General features: G+C 42.1%; 1 protein-coding gene across 1 annotated transcript; it reads right to left on the bottom strand.

Moving 5' to 3' along the window:
• Positions 1-271: 271 nt before the first annotated feature.
• Positions 272-13908, bottom strand: ankrd24 (ankyrin repeat domain 24; the record flags this gene model as incomplete). The annotated part of the gene is made up of 21 exons (XM_083888188.1): positions 272-340; positions 694-759; positions 1776-1943; positions 2025-2201; positions 3358-3579; positions 4089-4405; positions 4493-5286; positions 6417-6577; positions 7302-7465; positions 7626-7755; positions 7879-7998; positions 8090-8212; positions 8753-8775; positions 9354-9526; positions 10277-10383; positions 10569-10639; positions 11162-11219; positions 11341-11405; positions 11504-11592; positions 11703-11833; positions 13873-13908. 21 exons carry the CDS (start codon positions 13906-13908, stop codon positions 272-274), a joined length of 3264 nt encoding a protein of 1087 aa, XP_083744314.1.
• Between the last annotated feature and the right edge of the window lie 2501 nt (positions 13909-16409).

Here is a 16409-nt window from a genome sequence, read left to right on the forward strand (position 1 = left end):
AACATTCACATTCACTTTTTCCCCACAAATCCCTGATATGTAATGAACATAGAGCAGAACGACTCCACATCAGTCAAATCTCTGTTGTTTAGGTGACTGTGTTACTGTATATGCATGCAGCTGTGATCTGTGATCACACATCAGTTGTATTTGGCTTTCTGGACGCAGCTGCTGAATCATGTAGTGGATGCATAGAGAGATATAGGCAATTAGACATGCTTGAGTTACGCTGAAGACATTTCACCTCTCATCCAAGAGGCTTCTTCGGTCCTCAGTGTCCTTGCTGCGTCATACTCAGGATTTGGAGAAGCAGCTGCTGCACTTCTTCATCCATTCGACCCTGTTGGACAGCAGACAACTATGAAATAATACAATAGAGTCAAAAAAAAGATGCGCTGCAAGAAAAGGCTAACAATCAGAACGAGCCCTCATCACAACAAACATCACAAAGGGACATAATTAATGCGTTCACCTTCATGAAACGGATAGAAGTGACTCAAGCCCCCTTTCACCACACCTCTTCTGAAATTTCATCCACTAAGTCTGGTAAGCAGAGACGTGGACTAAAGCCTGCCCTCCCTTTATTGTGTGCACAAAGGGGACCGGAGTCATCAGTGTCATTCACAGTATCAACTATTCGTGGCTGTCCAGCCGGTCTTAATACATGTGGCCCAGCCCGTGCATTAAACTGACCTGCACAGCTGCCAGTAGATGGGAACGATACACAGTGACCACCTGTTTGTGCTTTCTCTCCCAATCCTGCAGAGAAGACACAGAAATCATTACACACACATGTATCTTTGTCAAGACGAGGGAGTTTACAGCGGGACACGTAGACTTTATGCACTTTGTTCTGTAATTCTGTGAATAAATAGAGTAATCCTGCACGGATGTTTTGTTTTGTTCAGTTAGGTATCATGGTGTGTCACTACATGATTGTTTTATATATATCGATTATCACAGAATTGTTAGTATTGTGATATTATTGGTTACCGTAGACCAGGCATCGTCTCATATGATGAGGTTAACTGTGATTGCCACCCCTAACATGTGCCTCCCAGCCAGGTACCAGGTATAAGATCATGGTAGCGAGAGCGTAATTTTAGACTTTCAAGCAGAAAAAAACGTTGTTGTAGGAAACGAGGAAGATAAAATTACTTTCTGACCGAGCGAGGGGTCACTCGCATGTAAACCTCACACTGGCTTTTTCCAAATAGTGAGAACTAAAAAGCACAGAATTATGCAAAACAGATGCCGACCTGCTGTTCAGGGATAAACGCTCTGTCTCTATGTATTATGTGTATTTGCACTTCCTCAATGTTTGCTATTGATACTTGAAGTATTGTTTTTGGCGGCTCTGTCTGTTTGTTTGTTTGTGTTTCCACACTTCCACTTGCACTTGCCACTATGACCAGCAGAGGGCCTCAGAGGCTTGTTGCATGAACAGGGTGAAGTCTGCCTTCTCTGATTGCCTTGTTGTAAAGGCTTTTACTCGAGCATTTCTGTGAATGATGTCTGTTGCTGGTTTGTTTTCGGTCGACGGTTGGCTGATAAAGTGGCAGGGGGAAAAAAAAGACTACACTGACTATTAATAATGGATATTTTCTTCTTCACTGTGATTTTTCATGGGGATTTTTCCTGTGAATTATTGCAGAGGTGGTAAAGCCAATGATGTAATTGAAAGGCTAAGGCAGAAACGTTACATATTATATCTTTAAATACAATAACGACAAAATGCCTTTTAGAAATAATGACATAATCTTGTATCGTCTCACCTGGAGCTGCTGGTTCAGTATAGAGATTCTGTTCTGCAGGGCCATTTGCTGCCCAGGGTTGCCAGGATGAATGGCTGATGATGAGGAGGATGATGTGATGCCGAGAGGAGGCGAGAGAGCTCCTAAGGCTTCCTTTAGCCGGAACACCTCCTTGGACAGCTCTGTTATCTGCACAAACACAGACACATTTTAGTTTGTACTATTGTTGCCTTAACAACAGTAAGTTGAACTGACCCTGTAGTCTCTCACCTTACGGTCCTTCTCCTTGACCAAGCCCTGGGATTCCTGCACGTTCTTATGGAGGTCCTGGACGTGGTTGGATTGTCCCTTTAGCTCAGTGAGCTGCTGCTGCACTGTGGCCAGTTGGGTCTCTGCAACCTGCCGCTCACTCTTGTTAAAGAGAGCCTCCCTCTGCACCTGGAACACCTAGACCCGTGAAACCACCATTGGCACCCTGTCACTTTAAAAATGCAGGTTATTTCAAGTTTCAAATACTTAAAATGACATTCTTAAATGTCCAGCGTCTAGAATGGAGGTGAATGTTTTTCATTTGGCAGAAACTTTAAATAAATTAATTTAGTTTTGACACTAACTGAAGGTTAAAAAGGTTGCTAAATTTTGCACACTGTATCTTTAAAATTTACCCATTCACACTTGAAATTCACACAAAACTTAAACGTTTGCAGTATGATTTGCTTTTTTTAATTTCAACACATACTTTTAAAGAAGCCACTGGCAAAGTTTGCTTTATCAAATGACTACTGTTGCAGTAGCGTTAAATAGAGACTCTGTTTACAATCTGTAGGTGTACATATGAGTGCAACATGGCTGTTTGTCTTATTATAGGCTGATAATCTGCCTCTCACCCAATGTCAGACAGATTTTGGTCAGGGTTAATCGAATATACCCTCAAGGGAGTTACAAAAGATGTATTATCCAAATCGTAAGACTTTGCTTGGGGGATTTTCTCTTGGTAACAGTTCTCCCATTGATCAAAGCATTACATATTTGGGTGCCACGTTTTTCTTCAAAGAAAATTTAATTTTAAGGAATCAGTTATGACACTTAGTAGCAAGCATTGTTGGTAACCAGGTCCCGGTTTGACCAAATGCTTTGCTGTGTGAAGTTAAACTGATGTTAGGTTTGAAAGTGAGAATGAATGGTTTTCTTCTCAGTATGTTGCGATGGACTGGCGACCAGTCCAGGGTGTACCCTGCCTTTTGTCCTATGATCCTCATGTGGAGGATAACTGGTAGAAAATTATTGGATCCTCTGTATAAGTCTCATTTTTTTCAAAAGTAGTTGGAAAATTGAGAATACTGGGAAATGAAAGGTTCATCAGCCTATAGTAAACCGTCAGTGCATTAACAAGCACATATAAAGAGAGATCAATTAATTAGATAATGGAACTGAATAGAGAGAAAGTAATACACTGATGAATAATGTACAAGCAGGAAAGAGGCCTTCATGGAACATGGCTCACTTTGTCACAGTAAAAGCATAATGTGGCTTTAGATATCATGAGGAAAGGAGGACAGAGGAGAGGCCAGAAACAATAACACACACATTCACACACTTTCACCTCAGTGCACGTCTTCTCGTGTTTGCGAGTGAGGTCGTTGAAACGAGCCGCGGCGGCGTTGATCTCGGCCTGCAGAGCGAGCCTCAGGGCCTCGTGGTCCTCCTTAGAGATCAGACCCTGTTCTGCCGCCTTCTGAGACTTCAGTTCCCTCAGCTCCATCTCTTTCTCCGTCACGGCATCCTGCATTGCTTTCGCACTGCTCTCGCTGGCCTGCAGGGAGTGCTGCAGCGCTGCCTGTGAGGCAAGGTGGTCAAATGAACTGCTTTAAATTTGATGTTTATGAAATAATATAATACGAGATCACAGTGCCTTTTCATATTACTATATTTAGGATTCACATTTTACTCCATTTTACATTTTTATTATTATTTAAATGAACAATTTCCAAATAATAAATAAACTGCTGCTTCCAATCCCAGAATCTGACGGATCATGTTTGGTGACGCAGCCCAGAGAGAAAAATATTAAAGTAGCTGTCATTTTAAATCATAAATAATACAAATACATGTGAAATAGCTCTATGTCTTCTGAAATAAATAATTGAAATGTTTAGTGCATCTCTCAGTCTCAGGGGTTTGCCAGGGAAATGCTGACCTCAGCAAATGCTTTCATGAGGTGACATAAGGAGGTGGAAAAAATACACTAAAGGTAGCAACAAACTGGAAGTTAAATAAAAGATGAGACTATTAAAACTGTTTCTATCAATAAGATTAGTTAATTTCACTGCTGACCTTTATTTTCTCATGCTCCTCTCTGGATATGGCATCCTGTATGGTCTCCAGTTTGGCCTCCAGTGACGCAGCCTGCTCCTCCGCCTCTCTACGGACGCTTTTCTCCTCCTGGAGCTCCTGTAACGTCTGGGCGAGCTGTTCTGACACTGCAGACACCGCCTCCCTGTGTTTGGAGAGAGACACTGCATCTTGGAGGTGCAGCGCCTCCTGTGCCCTGCCCTCTCGTTCTGCGCACAGGCAATCCAGAGCCTGGGCTGCTTCCTGTCGCGCCACCTCCAGTTCTTCTCTCACCACTGCCAAGGTGCGTCTCGAGTGATCTAGTTGGAGAGAGGCATCATCATCATTCACATCATCCAGTAATCACTGCTTAAATTATATATATTTTTTCAAATTGCACCACAGACCTGATATGAGTGAGGGCTCTGAGCTCTCGGAGTGCTCCTCGTCTTCCTCCTCCTCATCATCATCGCCACGTGGAGGAGGCCTGACTCTCTCCAGCTCCAGGAGAGCATCATTGAGCCTCCGCGCCACGTCTGCCCGTTCCCTGGCCAGCTGCTCACACTGGAGGCCCAGAGTCACCTGCACCTCCTCCAGCTCAGTGCGTGGCACACACTTCCTCAGCTCCCCCTCCAAGTCTCCCAAACGCTCCTGAAGACGACGAACCTGATCTCCATCTCCTGCTCCTCCTCCTCCTCCTCCCTCGTTCCCCAACAGCCTGCTCTCTGCCAGGGCTGCCTGCAACTCAGCCACTTTGTAATGAAGGGACTTCACAATTTCTGTCTCTTTTCTTTCACCGTCTTTCGCCCTCTCTTCTCTCAAAGACTCTTTTTGTGCCAGAGAAGCCTGGAGCTCCTTTAATTTTTCTGTCAGCTGTTTGATTGTGTCACTCTCCTGGCTGTTCTGACCCCCTTCCTCGCCCTGTGTTTTAGCGAGCTCCTCCTCCAGCTCCGTCACCCTGGCTCTCAGCTGCTGTGCCTCTTTACTCGCACCCTCCTCTGCAGCTCCAGACCCAGCACCTGCCACGACCGTATCCCCGTCAGCACACTCCACGGAGAGCACCCCGAGGCGCATATGCTCCTTCAGCTCCTCCAGCTCAGACTGGGAGGAGGCCAACTGTTCTTGCAACACACGCAGCTTCTCCTTTAAGGCGTCTGTAGTCTCTGTGTTTGCGATTCCTCCCAGAGATTTGTCATCACCACTGCAAAGCAGACAAGGTTTATCACTCATTCAAGCTATGCAATAAGTATTTTTAAAAATCAATCACATAAATGGACATACTAAAAGGAACATTCAGTGTATCCTATGCAATATTAAGCACTACACTAGTCTACAGTGGTGCTCTAAGCATGTAGTTTTTTGCTTTGGACGTATGATTTTCAGTTGCTCTGTGCTTTGCATGGTTTCTGTTTGAATTTCTTGTCTCTGTAAATATCCTTGTGCATCTTGTTCCTGTTTTTCATTGCAGTATATATACTTGTGTATCATATCAACTTAACTTCCTGTTTTACTTTGAGGAGTTGTTTTATTTCCTGTCCCTGTGGTATTTCCTGATCACACACACCTGTTCTTAACTGTTTTCACCTGTGCCTTGATGTCTGTGTCTCTTCCGTGTTTCACTTTGTTCCCAGTAAGTGGCTTGACATTCTCTTGACATGTTTAATTCATAGCGCATGACTCTGTGTTTGACCCTCTGCTCTATTAGTTTTTGGATTCTGTGTCTTTTTTTGACAACTCACCTGTTTCTCAAACCTTTGTAGTTTGACATAATGGTAAAATGTCTATCGTATACTAAGGTTATTTCTTAAATAACCAATTCATGATGTAATATTGACTATGTATGGAACATAGTGAAAAATGTCAGAATCCACAAAGGCCAAAAACCAACCCTTAGAATACTGAATTTACATATGGGGGAAAAAAAGTATAATAAGCTAATGTTCCCACTGGTAAAGAAAAGTACTGGGCATTTTGCTATTTGCTAATGCATTAACAATTGATTTCCTATTATTTCAGCTTTACATTATACACAATAGAACACAACAATTGATCAGTGTACCACTGCAACTTGAGGTCATTTAATACATAAAACACCTCATAATTCTCTAGTAAAGTACACAAATGGTGGAGTAAATGGTAATGCTGGAGTATGCTGCATAATCTGCATGCTGCAGGAAAATGTAAATGCTCAGGATGTTTAAAAAAGGCCCTGACGGAGGCAGTGATGAGATACTGCTGAGGCTTTGGAGCTGAAATAGCATAGGTGTGTAGTACATCCCAGTATAAAGGTATGCTTCAACACAGCAGAGTTCAAGTGAATGTGAGTCTTACCTCTCTGCCAGACTGGAAGTCTCCACTGACGCTCTGGCCTGAGAGAAGCGCTCTTGCAGGGTTTCAAACTCCTTCCTCAGGGTCTCATACTGGACCAAAGGGATGGAGTCTGGGCTTGAGGTCTGCATGTCTGTATCATCCTTCTCAAACATTTCCAACATCTGTGGCCAACACGGAGAAAATCGGTAGATGTTTTTATGTTGTTTTACAGCTTTAAACATTTCCTATGATGAAACATTTGATTAAATGGCTAAATCCCAAAAAAATTCTGAAACCACAACAATCCCAGTTGGTAGAATTCCTATTTAAAATGCATAATTATATATTATACATCCTTAGTGACATCACCCCACGAAAACAAAACTCCTGCAGAGCCACAGACGACTCCGTTCCACCAGGCTGAATAATTCTCCCAGTGACTAATGAACTAACCTTTATGTGTAAACTTTATGGAGCTTCCTTTATTCTGCTTGAATCATTAGGAGTTTTTGAATATTTTCCTGCTTTCTTGGGCCTTACACTTTAACAAACTTCATCACTAGCATGACCCAGTTAGTGAGGGATGACTACAAAATAGCAATGTGTTCTATTTATACTCGCATGAACACAACTGCCTCAGTGCATTAGTGCACCAGAGTGCGGCGTCATAAAGTTTAAGTGGTCAGTACTAATGCTCCAGGCAGGACGTTACTCGTGAAATGTGTATTTATCTGCTGTGGGGAAACCGTTTAATAATCCCTTCACTATCACAATTGATTCATTTCTACCTCTTAAAGAGGCTTGAGACGGGGTGTGTTTGTGAGGAGAGATTATAATTTACTATTTTTATTGTGGAACATCAGTTGTTGGTGTGTGTATGTTCATATATTGTGTATTTGACTTTACCTGCACTTTGAGTACTAGCTCAGAGTTCTGCGAGGTGAGTTTCTCTATTTGTTTACGTAGCTCAGCGACAGTTCCTGGGTTTGCAGGGGCAGGAGAGGAACTGGCCGACTCGGTGTCCTCGTCCTGACCAGGGGAGGCTCTGGAGCGCTTGGAGAGCAGCTTCTCTAGTGAGAAAGTTCAAGAGAGACCACAACATCGACGAGTCAGTGCACTTCCTGTGAACTGAGACATGAAGGAATGTCCGTGCGGTGTAGCAGACGCACATGCATGGGAGGAGAAAGCGTGCTTTTTAGCCAGGGCTGGGGAAGGACATAGGTTACATACCAGTGAAGTCCAACATTTCATCCATGTCCTCAGAGTCACTGGCCCCTAAACCGTGACCTCCCTTCAGCTCCTCCAGCAGCTTGTCTCGCTCTGCCTCTGCCTCATTCAGACGCTGCTTTAGGTGGGACAACTGCATAGCACAGAATAAACACACACAGATGTGGATAAAACAGAACAGTTGTCACATTGTCATACAAAGATCTTTACATGAAATGTTTCTGATCTTGAGTTTGCAATTCTAGGAGTGCAGTACCTCTTCCAAGGCAGAGATGGCGCTCTGCTGCTGTTGCTCAAAGGTTTTGATCTTCTGGAGCAGACGGCCTCTTTCCAGACGGAGGCGGCGGATCTCCTCAAACACCTCCTCGTCTTCCACCTGAGGCATCCACGCACACAAAAAAATATGATGACTTCGTAAACTTTGCAGGAACATGAAAGGTAAGGTAGTGACGATTTGTGTTGCCAACCTGGCCTGATAGTTGTGATTCTGGAGGCTGGGGAGAAGGGGAGAGAGACTGGGGCTGAGGTTCTGGGGACTTGCCTCGGGGAGAAGGACTCGGTAGCTGTGGAGAGGGTGAAAAACCCTGCATCTTTGAGACAGGAAAAAAATTATCCTCTGTTAACCATTAAAGGTAGGTATACACATTTGACCTCAAGAAGTAAAGCAGAAGAATACATCGTTATGTAGTAGTAAACATTCCTCCCACTAATAGATGCTGACTATACTCTACGACTGCCCTTTAAATGTGGCTAAAAATGTGTTTCCCATCCACTGGGATGGGTTTTCAGTACCTGTAGAGGAGAACGGGGCGGTGGAGGAGCTTTCCGTTTGCGGGGGGTAGTCCCCCCTTGCACTGATGAGGCGCCTGAGGGGGCGTGAGGGGGCTGCGTGCGGGTTAGGAAGGGGATCAACAAGCGGAAGGTCAAGTTTAACTTAAAGTGGATGAAACTAAAGATAAAAAAAACATGGGTCCGCAACAAAGAGGAATGGGCAGCAACAAAAAGGAAGGCAGCACACACAAAAAAAACAATGACCTCATATTGGAAAGCATGCACAATATGATAGGCCAGAACAGGCCATGATCTCACTGATGAAGTAAGTGATACAATACAAAGCTGTGTAGTCTTACCTCCTCACCGGAGCCCTCAGAAGCTACGTGTGCAGAGGAAAAGACACTTTAACCTCTCTAGTACTATGCTTTGGCAAACAACATGTGAATATGTGCACACACACGAGTACACACACAACCACTTCCACTCTATTGACTTTAAAAGGCGGTATATAGTCATGGTTTTATGGACTTTGTAGCATAGCCAACAAAAGCTTCAATTATATAATAAAACAAAGTGGTCAGACATCATATGCATAAACCTAATTATCCTTTAATCTCCTTTTCCAACCAGTTCCACATCTGTTTTTCATCCAACAGTGAAGTCTTTGTTAGGAGATAAAAGTGGAACAAGCCCTTCGCCTTCTTTTTCTTTTTTTTTCCAACCCCACTTTACAATCACACCCAGCTGTCCTCCTGATCCACTTCCTCTTTTTTAGAGTCTTATTACAGCAATAACAGCCGTGAACCAGAGCTTGTATACAGGACTCTAGGGCTGGTGATTTGTTGGATGTTGCCATCACAGCCATGTTTTCCACTTGATTTAACATCCACTTCAAATCGTTTAATCCATTCTATCTCTCCAAATCAAAAAGGTCCCGTGCAGGGCCTCATACCGTACCTGGAGGTACTCCGTCCCGCAGCATATGCACCACATGCTGGTTGCCAATGGCTGCGCTGTAGTCGGTGGCTTTGTGTCCAAGGGCGTCAACCAGTTGCGTGTTAGCTCCGCCTCTCAGCAGAGCCGCTACGGTCTCAACACTGTCACTCTCACAGGCCAGCATTAATGCAGATCTGTGGTTCAAGACAACAAATCATTCACAAAACTACTAATATTAACATAACTTCAATTTAACAAACAATTTTAGACAGAGTAAATCATTTGATTAGTATTATTATTAGCCAGTAACATAAAATGTGTTAAAACATCCTAAAAAGAACATTGTTACTGTTAACCATCAGGGGTAATTATCTAATCATCACCACCAACAGACGATCTATGTCAAAGTGACCATTCTCACTGCTATATTACAGTGTAAAGCTGAACGAATGATGAAAATGTGTGTTTTGTCTCATGTGAGGTTATGTAGACTCTGAGTGTCTGCATATTCCATGTTCAAGGACAGGGCATGATAAGACGGCCTGACAGACACCAAGATGTGTGCAGAATTCAACTTAGCTCATGATTGCGTATTGATCCAACCAGCCTACGTACACACACTACACTTAGCTGAATCAATCTGCAGATCATATATTAAACTTACAAAAGACCACTGCCACCAAAGGCCTGACCTGCATTCATCCAAATCTCTCCAAAATCCTACAAATTACTAGAATCCTTTCTCCTCCATCCTGACCCAGACAACCCCTACTGCTGTGAAACTAATCCCAAAGATGTTTTAAGATTTCAGCTTATCTGAAGAAGCAGCATCAATTCCTTGTCAGCTTATCTGACACTCCAGTCATCACATCTGTCAAGGCTGCACAGACAACATCAGTGGAGAATCCACCTCCAGTGCTGATCTATTCTCCACAGTCCATTACCTTCCCTGGTTGTCCTGGATGTTTGCATTGGCACCTCGTTGCATCAGGAACACACAAAGCTCTACTCTGCTCATCTGTGCTGCTAAGATCAGAGGGGTGGACCCTTCCTGAGAGAGACAGAGACACACGAGAACATTTTCATTTTCAAAACATCATGAAGCAACAGCACACATCGATATACAATCATCTTGTCAGAGAGAAAATGAAACATAAATCCCTTTTTTTCATCTCTAGCAACACATTTGATGACATTTATACAATCTGATAATACAAGATGTAATCTTCATCTTACACTGTCTTGGACGTCCAGATTGGCTTTAAAATCCCACAGCGTCTCAGTGCAGGACAAACAACCACTGACTGCTGCAGAAGAAACATTAAGAAACATGATATGATATATGATATGATACTGTACTCAGATACTGATATTATTGAAAGTTTGTTTGTTTATTAAGCTCAGGCTCACACAGTATGTGTGGTACAGTTTAGGGGTGTAACTGTTTTGAACCGGAACCGAAAACCTCGGCTCAAAGGACTTCGGCTCAGAAACAAATTCTATCTTCCTGAACCTCGGTTCGCTCAGAATAACTTCCCGAACGTCGGTTGCGCTCGTCATCTGCCTCAGCTTCACGGCACCGTGTCGCACTCACAGTGCTGTGAGAGGGAGTAGAACAGCGAAAGCTAGTGTGGGCTTCTTTTACCGCTATATTTTGCATCACTTATCCACAGAACTTGGCACTACACTTGGTCATGCCTGTAGCAAGACACCTGTCAAGTTTGAAATCAATCGGACCTTCGGTTCGAGACATATGCCAGTAACACAGTGTACATGCAAAGAAACGTATCCAAACTAAACGTTTGAGGTCATGTAAGCAGTAACTGTACCAGCATGGTGAAGTGGTGTCCTGCCAATGCTGTCGGTGCAATCTACTGCCAATCTCTCCTGTGTGAGGAAAAACAAAAATAACACAATATTAAAATTCATCAGACGTTATTTGCCAACAGATTATGTATTTTCCAGTCTTGACCGTCAAACCGTGCAAGCCTGTCGCTTGGTTTTTTACCTGTAGCAATCTCTTCAAACACTCTGACTGACCATTTTTGGCCGCGAGGTGGAGGGCGCTGAAGCCTGTCATAAATAAACAACAATATGAAACATTTAACCGTGACACAAGCGATGCAACAACCCCGATTTAGGAGATAAAAAGTCATCATGAAATACCGTACCAGCACCGTCAGGTATGTTGAGATCTGCTCCATTAGAGATGATTGCCTCCAGACACTCTAGGCGGCCTCGGGATACACTGAGGTGGAAACTGCCAAAGGAGAAAAGGATTTGAGGTGAGTAATAGCGCCGTCAAATGTCATTAAAGTCATTTTTAGATTTTAGAAGAAGCTATAAAAGGTAAAAAAAAAATCAACTCACGCTGACTTGCCCTCAGTGTCCAGCTTTGTGGGACAGAGACCTTTTTTGACGATGAGAGCAGAGACTTTGTCAGGTTCATTCTGCTCCACAGCCTGCAAGAGTCTCTCATCACTCTTAGTCCAGTCCTGACTCTGGGAGGGGGGGGGGGTCCAACCAGAGAACAGGAAGTCAGGAGAACAGGAAAACTGAAACATCTTTGCAAAAACCAGTGATGAAGCCCTTGCGGAGATATGCTCTATCCTAGCTGAGATCATTACGAGACAATATGACAAGACCGAGTGTAAAAGCCAATCAATTGTCTCTCTTACTTCTAGGTTTATTGAATATCAAGAAAAGATACCTACTGGCAGCGGCAGCAGGTTGACACAAGTACAAAACCTCTTCATCAGGCTAAAAACCGGCTGCTCGGGATCCATGTGGGCTAGCAGCTCGTAAATACAGCTACAGTGCACCAAGCTATACGACTGTGAGTCAAGACCAGAATTGCACTAAACACAAGAGAACTAAGTTATCCATAAGTTTCTATGATATACTCTATCGAGGTGACAGCATTGCAGACGAGATTCACCTCATCACAAATTAACTCTGATAAGCAAACATTAACAGTGCTATTCTGTCCTCGTGACGTCTCCCTATGCATCAGCCTTCCTGCTCGCAATTCAAAACAGCATCCTTTCGTCCTGCTCCAGCTGCTAACAGTGACACAGTCCTATACCATTGCAGCTCACACACACACACACACACACACACACACACACACACACACACACACACACACACACACACACACACACAAACACTCTGCCTCCTCATTTGTTTCTTCACTGTTCTCCCCACTCTAAAATAATTCCTCTGCTGCTGCTGCCATCTTCTCTGTAGCAGCAGTCCCCCCCTTTTCTCTCTCTCTCTCCCTCTCCATAAGTTTTGTGTCACATCCTGCACGGTACCCCCCTCCTGGCAGCAACATCATACTGTGGCTGTGTTCCTCTGCAGTTACAGAGCAGGGCCTGTGTGATGTGACGACTCAGCAAAAAAACAAAATGAGGGGAGCAGAGCTGGATAAGCTGCATTCTGCTGTGCTGGGTTTAAATGGACATTTATGGGACAGAGTCTATTTGTGCATCTGACTGTACTCTATCTATCTATCTATCTATCTATCTATCTATCTATCTATCTATCTATCTATCTATCTATCTATCTATCTATCTATCTATCTATCTATCTATCTATCTATCTATCTATCTATCTATCATCCATCCATCCATCCATCCATCCATCCATCCATCCATCCAAGGGCTGCACACCCACAGACATATAGAATATTGTGATGCAATGTGACTTGCAATAAACAAGGTGTTAATGTCGTCATAGAAAACCGAAATGCAGTATTTCCATTCAAACTACAAAGTTTTAACCCTAACCCTAAATCAAAACCTTAAAAATAAATGGTTGCAAAGCTGAAGGTGTGCTAAGGTGCCGTATAGGATTAAAACTTCAAATAAAATAAAAACCTAACACGAGGAACAAGCTCCATCCCTCATCAGCATCATCCAAACCACTCAGCTTTGTGACCTGTGTTGTGGCGAGGACTTAAGTGTGTGCACTCAAAGATGACAGAGAGGTAGAATTCCTCCTTTGGGTAACTGTCTTAAATGCTCAGACCGCATCGTAGAGCCAGCAGTTGCTAATTAATTTGGTTGTTGTGCCCACATGCTGTGAGTGTGTGAGCTCAGTCAGTGACAGCAAAAAAAGCATCAGACAGATGAGTAGGATCATAAAAATGCAGCAACATAAGAGAACAAGCCTGCATTATAAAGCACTTCAAGGTAAAGTAGCGATAACAGCAGGAAAGTGGCTATTTAATGTGTGTGTGTGTGCACATACATGTGAATAATTGAAGGCTACCTGAGCTCTCTGGTCATAGCAGCAGTCTGGAGACAGAGCTGCTGTCCTGCTGCTCATTGACACTGTATACCAGTCCCTTCCTCCATCCACAACATGTGCACGTTAACCCTATTTTATGCAAGAAGCACCTGAGTCATTCAAAATTAGGTTAAAACACAGCATGTATGGCAAAATATCTCTAAATAACTTGCACACGGCGCAAAAAAAAGCAGGTGTATTAGCTTTTAAATCCCCCGAAGTGTGCAGCTCAACAGATGTCTCTTACCTCGTTCTTTTTAAACTTTGCCTTCAGACTCTTCATGATAGCCTCAGTCTCAGCAGATACACTGGAATAAATAAGATTATTATTATTGTTTATCCCCTGTGCCTCACACACACACTGTTTGCACTTTACATGGACACTTCACTCTGGCAACAATGCCCTTATGGATGCACTTTGTAAATATGCTGGCATGAACATCCTTTTAATTATGGTTGCTAGGACAATTTGGCTTATTAATGATATCTCAATATATGAAGGAATTTTCCAAATATACAACATATATATCAATAAAGTTTGACACAAGCTGTGTCTCTGAGATGTTTAGAGGTTTGTGGTAACAGGACAGTGGCATTACATTTTAAGTGCTGTAATTAATAAAAGAAAATGTTTACCTTTCAAAAACACTGTATTTTCAATCCAGTATATGTTTTGGTTTTTAGAATAGAGGGTATTTACAAGTGTAAGAATCATTTAAATTGCAAGTTCCATGTATATTTTTGATTCATATTTAATTAAATATCATAAATAGAATAATATTTTGACAAAAATAACTAAATATCAGCACTACAGCAGCCTTTAAAACCAGGATTGTCATCTTTGATGTCTCCTTTCCTTCCTCACCATATCAAGGCAATATAATGTCACCTGTTATTTATTGAACTTTAACACTGTTCTCTCGTGTCTCCTAAAGGGACTACACAGCTGATAGAGTGTACACACAAACAGAAGAGGGACTTGCAGCCTACCTGTGGAGGACAGTCCTGCTCCAGGTGAGTGTCTCCTCTGTCCATTAGCTGCTGCTCACACACAGTGAAAACACTCTCGTCACTGCTGCTGCCTGGCGGACACCAGGCGACGGTCCCGCCTCCGTCGTAAATCAACCAATCAGCAATGCGCAAAGCGCCGGATCAGCGTTTGATTGGCAGTGACGGTTAACGTTAACGTCTGTGTGTTTGTTTTGTCGCGTGCAGCGCAGCCTACGCAGTGTGTGGGACATTTTTCGTCAATAACAAGCTGCTGTGTGTTGACGGAAATGTGCGCTAATGTGCTGTAAAGTGTTCTTCACCTCAGCTTTAACTCCAGCTCGTGTTTGTTTGTTTTACTACAAGCAAGTTTGAACACATTTGACCAATGACGATGCAGGAGGAGCTCAACCCGGAAGTCCACACTAACAGAAAAGTAAGTTTAGTAATTCTGTAAATTATGTCAATATAAGAGGGTTAATTAATGCATGAATGAGATAGACATTGTTTAGGTACGAAATATACTCTTTATGCCATATAATACTGGCGTTTAGCTACTTATTAATGTGCTTGCTTATTTAGGCTAACTACCTAGATACATACATAAACAAAACAAAAACACTTATATACTCACTCTACTTTACCTGTGGACTTCGTCATTTACTCACTTATTTTCTCACTTACTGACATACTAACGTGCTTACTACTTACTTACAGGCTTATACTAGCTCATGCTGTGTACTTACTCACGTGCTCACCTCATACTTAACTAATTGTTTAATTCTTAATTACTAACATGCCACATGTGGATATTATTATTCAAAATGAAATAGAAATAAAACCGTTTTTTCTTTCTTTATTATTATTATTATTATTATTATTATTATTATTTATTTTTTTTAAAGAAAAAGAGTGTTTCTCATCCATTTCTCATTGTGAGAAAAAGGTAAAATCTCAGACTTCTGAGATTAAAGTTAGAATGAAATCTCAGAATTATGACTTCAGTCTCAGAAGTCTGGCTGTTTTATTTATTTATTTTGTTTCCAAATGTTATTTCACATGTGGCCCTAAGCCTCTTCCACAACTTACTCACTTATGTGCTAACTTAATTTCTTTATGACTTAATCACTTACTTACTGACTTAGTTTCTTACTTATTTACATACTTTACTTATTTGACAGTTACCTTAGTTGCAATTACCTATTGAATGACTTACTTGTGCTCAGTCAATTTGTACATTATGTTCATATTTCATTGCTAATTTCAGAAAGTGCCAGACTTTTTGTGGGTAAAGTTAGATAAAACATGTAAAGTGAATGAAAATGAAAAGTACAAACAGTGACAGATGAATACATTTGTTTTTCAAAGGTTTTGGTCACGAATGGATGTTTTTTTTCAGACTATGAAGTGAAATCGAGTCCATTTCTAACGGAGATGTGCAGTACACCCAAAGCACCAGATGAGGGCAGTAGATGTAAGGCAAAAATAAATTATTACTTGGAAAAACAATTATTCATTCAGGCCTGTGTTGCCTCTTTTCCAGTCATTTAATCAACATCTAAGACTGATAATTACATTGTGATTAAGTCTGATTTTTGATGGTAATCCCTGTTGGTGTGTGTGTGTTTGTCAGGTTGCATAAGATTATCTACAGTTACTGATATGCTCCAGAAAGAAGAGTCTGTTTGTACACTTCTTAAAATTAAAATTTGTATTGAGCCAGGACACAAACAACATCTGGGTGAAGCAATGAATTTCAGAGAAAAATCTCACGTCCATATTTAGTCTCTTTTAATT

Source organism: Microchirus variegatus (assembly GCF_963457635.1).
Source record: "Microchirus variegatus genome assembly, chromosome: 4".
Classification (NCBI taxonomy): domain Eukaryota; kingdom Metazoa; phylum Chordata; class Actinopteri; order Pleuronectiformes; family Soleidae; genus Microchirus; species Microchirus variegatus.